Below are 7,047 nucleotides of genomic sequence, written 5' to 3' on the forward strand. Positions count from 1 at the left end.
TTTTTAAAGACTATTTCTAGACGATGTATAATCTTCAACAATCTAAGTAAGCTTCTAATTATTCCTTGTCAACCTTAGAAATATCCTAAAAAAATCTATATTTCAATATGCTCACATGAAATAACTTGCATCATCGATGAAATGCTCAGATTAAATCGTACAATGCATGAGAGGGGTATGTAGTAAATTGAACATGTTCATAACTTTCAACGTGGCAGAACACATTCGGCAGAGCTGTCTTACCAACATGACAACCAAGTGTAGCACGACCCTCCATTGCCAAATTATGCGAAACAGCTTCGACTTCTTGGAAAGGTTTGTTTTTACATTCCCCACCCAGTGTTCTATTGTTTTACTGCTCAATCACTATGTTCAGTGGGGTTGTATTACCCGTTTCCTCTAGAACAATACAAGTTTTTAGTCATGTATCTGATTGAGTAGACAACCGTTTCTGTCCAACACCAACACTTGAAACATCCTCCACAAGTGCACACCGTATTCAGTACACACAGATACTAACAGCCAATAACATTGGTTTACTGAAAAGGACCAACGAAGCATTACACAACGAGGACCCCCTGAAACATCACACCCGTTTCTCAATAATTTCTCATCTTTCCCGTGCTACATACACCGACTACTGTTACATGACACCAATGTTCGCAAACGCACAACCGAGACCTGGTATCAAGGGCTAGATCCCACTCTAACCCTATCCAATGAATTGTCAACTAATGCGAGCCTGCTATTTTCACGTTGCCCAACAAAATTACACACCGCCACCATCCTGCGACCTCGCGGTTTCTCGTCCCCGCTATTCCAAACGACTTCATATTCACAGGCCTTCCTCTACTTGTCAATGCCCTCGATCCTGTCTTCCACGTCCTGGTATAACTGCCTCAACTTCTCCAGATTGTCCTCAGAAGTCTCCCAGTAGCCGCGCCCATTCGCTTCCAAAAACGTCGACACCAGCTTCCTGAACGAGTTGGGGTTCGTCTCCAACAACCTCTTCTGCATCTCCTCGTCGTTAATGAAGGTGTTGTTCGCTTCCTCGTACACCCAGTTGTCCACCTGCCAAACCCAACGGCAATGGAAAAGCTCAGAACAGAACCAAAACACCCATGAGAAACCAGCCTGCTTCCCTCCGCCAATTCCTCTCCCCACGACGAACCGAGTAACCGCCACTACCAACTACTCACCGTGCCAGAAGTTGCACTCCAACCCATCGTGTTTGTCAGCCTCTTCTCGATCTCACGAACACCCTCGTAACCGCTCGACAGCATCCCCTCGTACCACTTCGGGTTCAGCATCTTCGTCCGGGCATCCAGCCTCACCGTTTCCGCCAAAGACCGCACCTGCGCGTTTGCAGTCGTCGTATCCGCAATGTACGAAGCTGGTGCCTTCTTGTCCGGCCTCAAACTCTGTACGAGCTTCGTCGGGTCCGAGTCGAAGTAGTGGCTCACATCCGTCAACGAAATCTCCGAAGAGTCCAGGTTCTGGAACGTCGCGTCTGCTGTTGCTAGAGCAGACTCGAAGATCTGCCTCTTCTCGCTCATTCCAGCACCGGGAGCATCGCTGTCAAAAGCAAACGACTTCCGTGACAAATACATGTCCTGCAGTTGCTTTTCATCGTTCCACGATGAGTTCTCCACCGCCAGGTTGACGTTCGAGGAGTACGACCCTGAGGCGTTCGAGTAGATTCGAGTCGCAGCCTCCCGCAACGACACCCCTAGGGTCTCCACCTGCTCCAACGCGTGCTTGCGCACAAAGTTCATTTCCACAGGCTCATCCAGCTCTGCCACAGTCTTCACTGCTCTGTCCAGCAAGTTCATCTGAAAATAAACACCACCATCGCGCACGCATTCATTAGCTCATTCAACGCGGAAGTACCATGCCCCAGTACGTATCCATGACCCCAGCCAAATACCATCACTCTTTCCAGTTGGTGTACGATGCACGACAAAGTGAGAAAAGTTAACGCCAGACATCCACAAAACCCACCTGGTTGATGAACAGGTCCCTGAACACGCCCGAGCAGTTCACCACCACGTCAATGCGAGGTCGTCCAAGCTCCTCCAGAGACACTGGCTCGATCTTGTTCACACGCCCCAACGAATCGGGCACTGGCCGAACACCCACCATCCACAACACCTGGGCAAGAGACTCCCCATACGTCTTGATGTTGTCCGTACCCCACAACACCAATGCGATCGTCTCCGGATACTTGCCACCATTCTCTATCTTCTGACGCTCCAGCAGACGATCTACGACGATCTTCGCGCTCGCTAAAGCCGCAGCCGTCGGAATGGCCTGGGGGTCCAAAGCGTGGATGTTCTTCCCCGTTGGCAGTACGTTCGGGTTCCTGATCGGGTCTCCTCCTGGGCCAGGCTCCACGAATCTCCCTTCCAACGCTTCCTTCAAACCGCCTAGCTCATTGTCCGCTACCACCTGCTTCAAGCAGAATGCCAAAAACTCGAACAGAGTGGTCATCTTCGCCTGATCCACGTTCCTGAATTTCGTGTTCTGCAGAGCATCCATCCATGGATCCTTCTTTGCGAAACCAAAGAGGTTGGCCAGACCATTCTGCACGTTAACCACCTGACCGGCTTTGTTCGTCGTCTTCGCCACGAACGCACCCACCACTTCACGGCTCGTCTGTGTGATCTCGTTCAGCAGAGTCACGTCGGCAAGCACACCCCGATCACTACTCCTGTAGACGTCCTCAATCTCACGCCCCACGGCCTGAGCCAACAGCCCTGGCAACCCAGCGATGTCCTCCTCCGGTCTGTCGATGGCAGCAATGTTCACAAGCGTTGCCACCGCCTCCTCGGCACTCGGAGGCTCTCCGATCACGTGCAGCCCGCAAGGCAGCAGCCTCGACTCGATCTCCATGAGCTTTCCGTACACCCTACCTACCACGGTGTCCCTCTCGTCGGCTGACAGCTCCGCCTCCTCGCCAGGCAGTTCCACGTCCTTGTCCAGGTTACACTGCCTCGCAGTGCTGATAATACTCGACACGATCTGCGCACCACGCCCAGAGTCCTTCAATGACTGGTAAGATGAGATCAGCTCGCTCAGCTGCTTCAGTCCCTTGTACAGACCAGCATTCTCGGCAGGGGGTGTCAGGTAGCTGATGGTGTTGGCATAGCTACGCCTCTTCGCAATCGTAGCTTCTGACGGGTTGTTCGCAGCATAATAGTAGATGTTGGGGATGTTCCCGATCAAGCTGTCGGGGTAACAGATGTCGCTCATGCCCACCTGCGCCATAAAAACCAAGCAGATCTTAACAACGCCAAACCCTTGTGCCTAGTACATGCGATGCCCATTCCTTCACGCAACATAACTTTACTCCAAGCACTCGTATCTACTCCACGAGGTTCCAAACACACCACCCTAATCATGCCCGTAACCCCCAGTAACATCATCTTCACGAACAAGTGGGATACTATGCCAACCTGCTTTCCGGGCATAAACTCCAGTGATCCGTGAGTTCCAAAGTGCAGAACAGCATCCGCCTTGAAGATCTTCTCCAAAAATGTGTAGTACGCGGCAAACCCGTGGTGAGGGCTCGCCGACTTCGAAAACAGAAGACGCATCGGATCTCCCTCATATCCGAACGTAGGCTGGACACCGATGAACACGTTCCCAAACTGCTTTCCATACACCAGCAGGTTTTGCCCGTCTGAGTTCAGAGTCCCCGGGGCCTTGCCCCAGCTCTCCTCCAGTGCCTTCGCATAAGGAGTCAGCTGATAGTACTCCCGTGTCGGCATCTTGTACGCGATATTCAGGTCGGGGCTGCTGAACCGAGCTTCCTTGTCGTGAATCACCTCCTCTATGAGTGCCTCCGATGACTCGGGGAGCCCCTCCACGTTGTACCCGTCAGCCTTCAACTCCTTCAACACACTATAAATGGACGAGAACACGTTCAGATACGCGGCGGTCCCGACATTTCCCTTGTCAGGGGGGAAGCTGAACACCGTGATCGCCAACTTCTTCTCCGCCTTCGCCAGCCGCTTCAGGTTAGCCCACTTGATGGCCCGAGTGCACAGCTGGTCCACGCGGTCGTGGAGCGCATGGGACTTGCCTGCAACCATCAACCACGCTCCCCCGTCAATGCTCCTGTCTCAACCACCCACATTTGACCAAGCCACTACACTCTCGCACTCAAAGACTTGCACCACACACCTCTCCCCTATAGCAGAGTGTCCCCCCACGTGAAATTGCGCTAACTCAGAATCACCCCTGCAAAAAATCTCTACGCAGAAGCCGTACCTGTGCGACTATCACGCCCGGAGAACACGATTGGCTCCAAACCTCCGTCCAACTCAGGTAGGGCAACTTGGAGGGCAACCTGAATAGGGTGCAGTCCCAAAGTGCTGCCCAGCCATTCCTCGGTCGTCTGGAATACCAAAGGAAGTGCGACCAAATACGGCACATCCAGCTTTTTCAAAGCTTCAATGGCCTTAGGATGATCCTGGCTTGCGGGTCCACCCACGAGAGCAAATCCAGTCAGAGAAACCACCGACTGAACCAATGACTTCTTCGTGATCGGGTCGTAGAAGAATCGCTCCACGGGTCCAGAGAAGTCCAGGCCACCTAACGTTCATCAAAGCAGCCACACAAGATTCAGCAGCGCACACATGTCATCTTCTTCCATGCCACACACTTACCTCTACCGTCTATATCATGTCCTCAGCTCTACCATCGTGCCAGCAGTTCCCGCGTCAGGCAATTAAGCATGCAAATTCCACCACATTACAGTACGTGTCTGCTGTTGCAGAGCCAACCACATCAGAACGTTTCCTAAGATCGTAGTATTGCCCCTGGGCTTGTATCGTCAGAGAAATTCACCTGCAAAAATTGGCACCACCTTCGCACCCCGCGCCTCCATCTCCATGACCACGGCGTCATAGTGACCGTGATCACCAGTCACGATGTGGCTTCGCTGCAACACAATCCCCACCACCGGCGCCTTCGGGTCCTTCAGGGCCTCGTTGGCATCGCGTCGGGTTCCATACCAATTCAAATACTCCTTAATGTCGTCGTACATCTGAGGGGCCATCGGGTGCCAGATGCCCGTGTCCAGGGACACCACAGGGTCGTCATACTCCAACTTCTGGCCCGTCAATGCCGGGACGTACGCGTTCGATATCATCACCAAAAAGTTCTCCAGGTTCTCGGGAGAGCCTCCCAGCCAGAACTGCAAACTCATCATGAAGTTCCGCGCATCTTGAGCCTTGTCGCTCGGCAGGTACTTCAACACCTTCGGCAGCGTGCGGATGAGTTTCAACATGCCCTCCTCGAAGTTCCCTACATTCTCCTTCCTCTTCCTCCTCATGAACTGGGCAATCGCACTCTTCGATTGCCCCAGCTGAGACATGGAGAATGTGCCCAATTTGTTCAACCTCATCACCTCTGGCATGGACGGGAATATCACCACCGCGTCCATCCTGTCCCTGTTGGCTTCCACTACCTCCTTCACCTTCTGGGCCAACTCCTCCACGAATATCAATGATCCAATGAAGACGTTCGCTTCGCCAACATCCTTCTTGAACGTCTCGAAGTTCTCTGCGTCACGCAGCTCCTCAACAAGATACCCCACAACCTCGATCTGCACCTCCTTGCGGGTCCTGTTGATATTCCTCACGGCGGCTGAAAGGGAGGATTGGTACTGCGCTTCCAGCACCACATACACCACCTTCACCACCGGCACTCCCGGCCTGGACGCAGGGACAATGCGTCTCACCTCTGGCCTCGTCTGGGTGAACATGCCGCCACCTCCCATCATTGCCTTGGGAGCCACACGCAGCGATGCCTGGCGTTCGGCCGCCCTCGGGGCCGGCACAGCCACTGGAGAGCCATACAGCTCGGACTGCGAGGTAACGGCGGTGAATTAGGCCAATGCACAATGTCCCCCGGTTCATGCGAATTTCGCCAGCATGCTTTCGTACAACTCAGTACATACTATGACAACCTTAGACACAATCCCTCGCAACCTCTATGCGGGTCATTACGCCCGAAGGCTTGCGAACCGGAGCCTGTACCCCTAAACCCACATCTCTCGCACAGGGACAATAGAATTGCGGGAGTCCCAAAACGATAACGCACCTTGCCGAGCTTGCTCACATCGCCCACTTGCTTAATTCCCTCGAAAGTCGATAGCAGACCACCCAAGCCGGCTGCCATTCAACAGAATTACGCTCCATCATTGCTCCGCAACACCACATTCAATTCATCCACCACGCTATCCCCTAAAGCACGTCCACTCACTCCATTGCCCGCAAAATGCACAAATTGTGGCAGAAAGAAAAGAGATAAGGTAGGTACCTCGGCATTGGGCGCGCGCACCCTGGGGGACGACAGGCCGGTTCAGAGGAGTCACGCCGCAGGACGACGATGCCACGGTCGCCGAGAATGGTGACAAGGCCGCCATCTCCACTAACTCCCACAACTCCTACCTCCCACCGATCGCTCAGAATTCAATGCCCTAATGAACAACCTGGGCGGTGTCGACTAAAACCTACAGCTCTAGCAAACCCAGCAAGAGTCAAGGTCCAATGCGGTCCAATGCGGCCCAATGCCAAGCCAAGCAGGCGGGCAGGCAGGCAGGATAGACGAGAAGAGAGAGAGGGGGAGTAATCCTAGAAGGGTGTTAGCCACACCTCCACTTGAAGGGGGGTAGGGGAAGAGCAGAACCTAGCAAATTAACTCCGAGGGGGAATAGGCCAGAGCGAATATAATGAGGCGAATTGGATTGAGGTTTGTGGCAACGGAGAGATGCACGGCAGACGGTGTCAGCACACGCCCAAGGCGCACAAGATTGATGCATCTCCAGGCGCGGGATTTTTTACTACTGGCGTAGGTCAGTCCAGCGGAAAGGATGCAGAGAAATCGAATGGATTGGACTTCGCCCGTTCTCATTGGCTGCGTGCGGTCACGGGATCTCCCGCGCCTTCCGGATTTGTATGCGTCGCTCTCCAACGCACGGTCTTCCGTCCCTTCGCACCGCCCCCGGAGCCTCACGACCGCGCGCCTCCTCTCTGCCTC

The 7,047-nt window shown here is 53.6% G+C and overlaps 1 protein-coding gene across 1 annotated transcript; it reads right to left on the reverse strand.

Annotated features, from left to right (window-relative positions):
• Nucleotides 1–516: 516 nt before the first annotated feature.
• Nucleotides 517–6,806, reverse strand: LOC112287734 (magnesium-chelatase subunit ChlH, chloroplastic). The gene is made up of 8 exons (XM_024531069.3): nt 6,328–6,806; nt 6,109–6,179; nt 4,852–5,872; nt 4,273–4,596; nt 3,456–4,084; nt 2,002–3,258; nt 1,200–1,832; nt 517–1,071 (listed from the first exon to the last, which is right to left on the reverse strand). Exons 1-8 carry the CDS (start codon nt 6,431–6,433, stop codon nt 850–852), a joined length of 4,263 nt encoding a protein of 1,420 aa, XP_024386837.1. The 5' UTR covers nt 6,434–6,806; the 3' UTR covers nt 517–849.
• Between the last annotated feature and the right edge of the window lie 241 nt (nt 6,807–7,047).

The sequence above is a fragment of the Physcomitrium patens genome, chromosome 10 (assembly GCF_059467195.1).
Source record: "Physcomitrium patens ecotype Gransden chromosome 10, ASM5946719v1, whole genome shotgun sequence".
Classification (NCBI taxonomy): Eukaryota; Viridiplantae; Streptophyta; class Bryopsida; order Funariales; family Funariaceae; genus Physcomitrium; species Physcomitrium patens.

Coding starts and splice junctions, on each gene's coding strand:
- LOC112287734 (XM_024531069.3), bottom strand. CDS start 6,433: ATGGCGGCCTTGTCACCATTCTCGGCGACCGTGGCATCGTCGTCCTGC. Junction 3,259..3,455: donor AGTTTATGCCCGGAAAGCAG/GTTGGCATAGTA, acceptor TTTATGGCGCAG/GTGGGCATGAGCGACATCTG. Junction 1,833..2,001: donor GGGACCTGTTCATCAACCAG/GTGGGTTTTGTG, acceptor GTTTATTTTCAG/ATGAACTTGCTGGACAGAGC.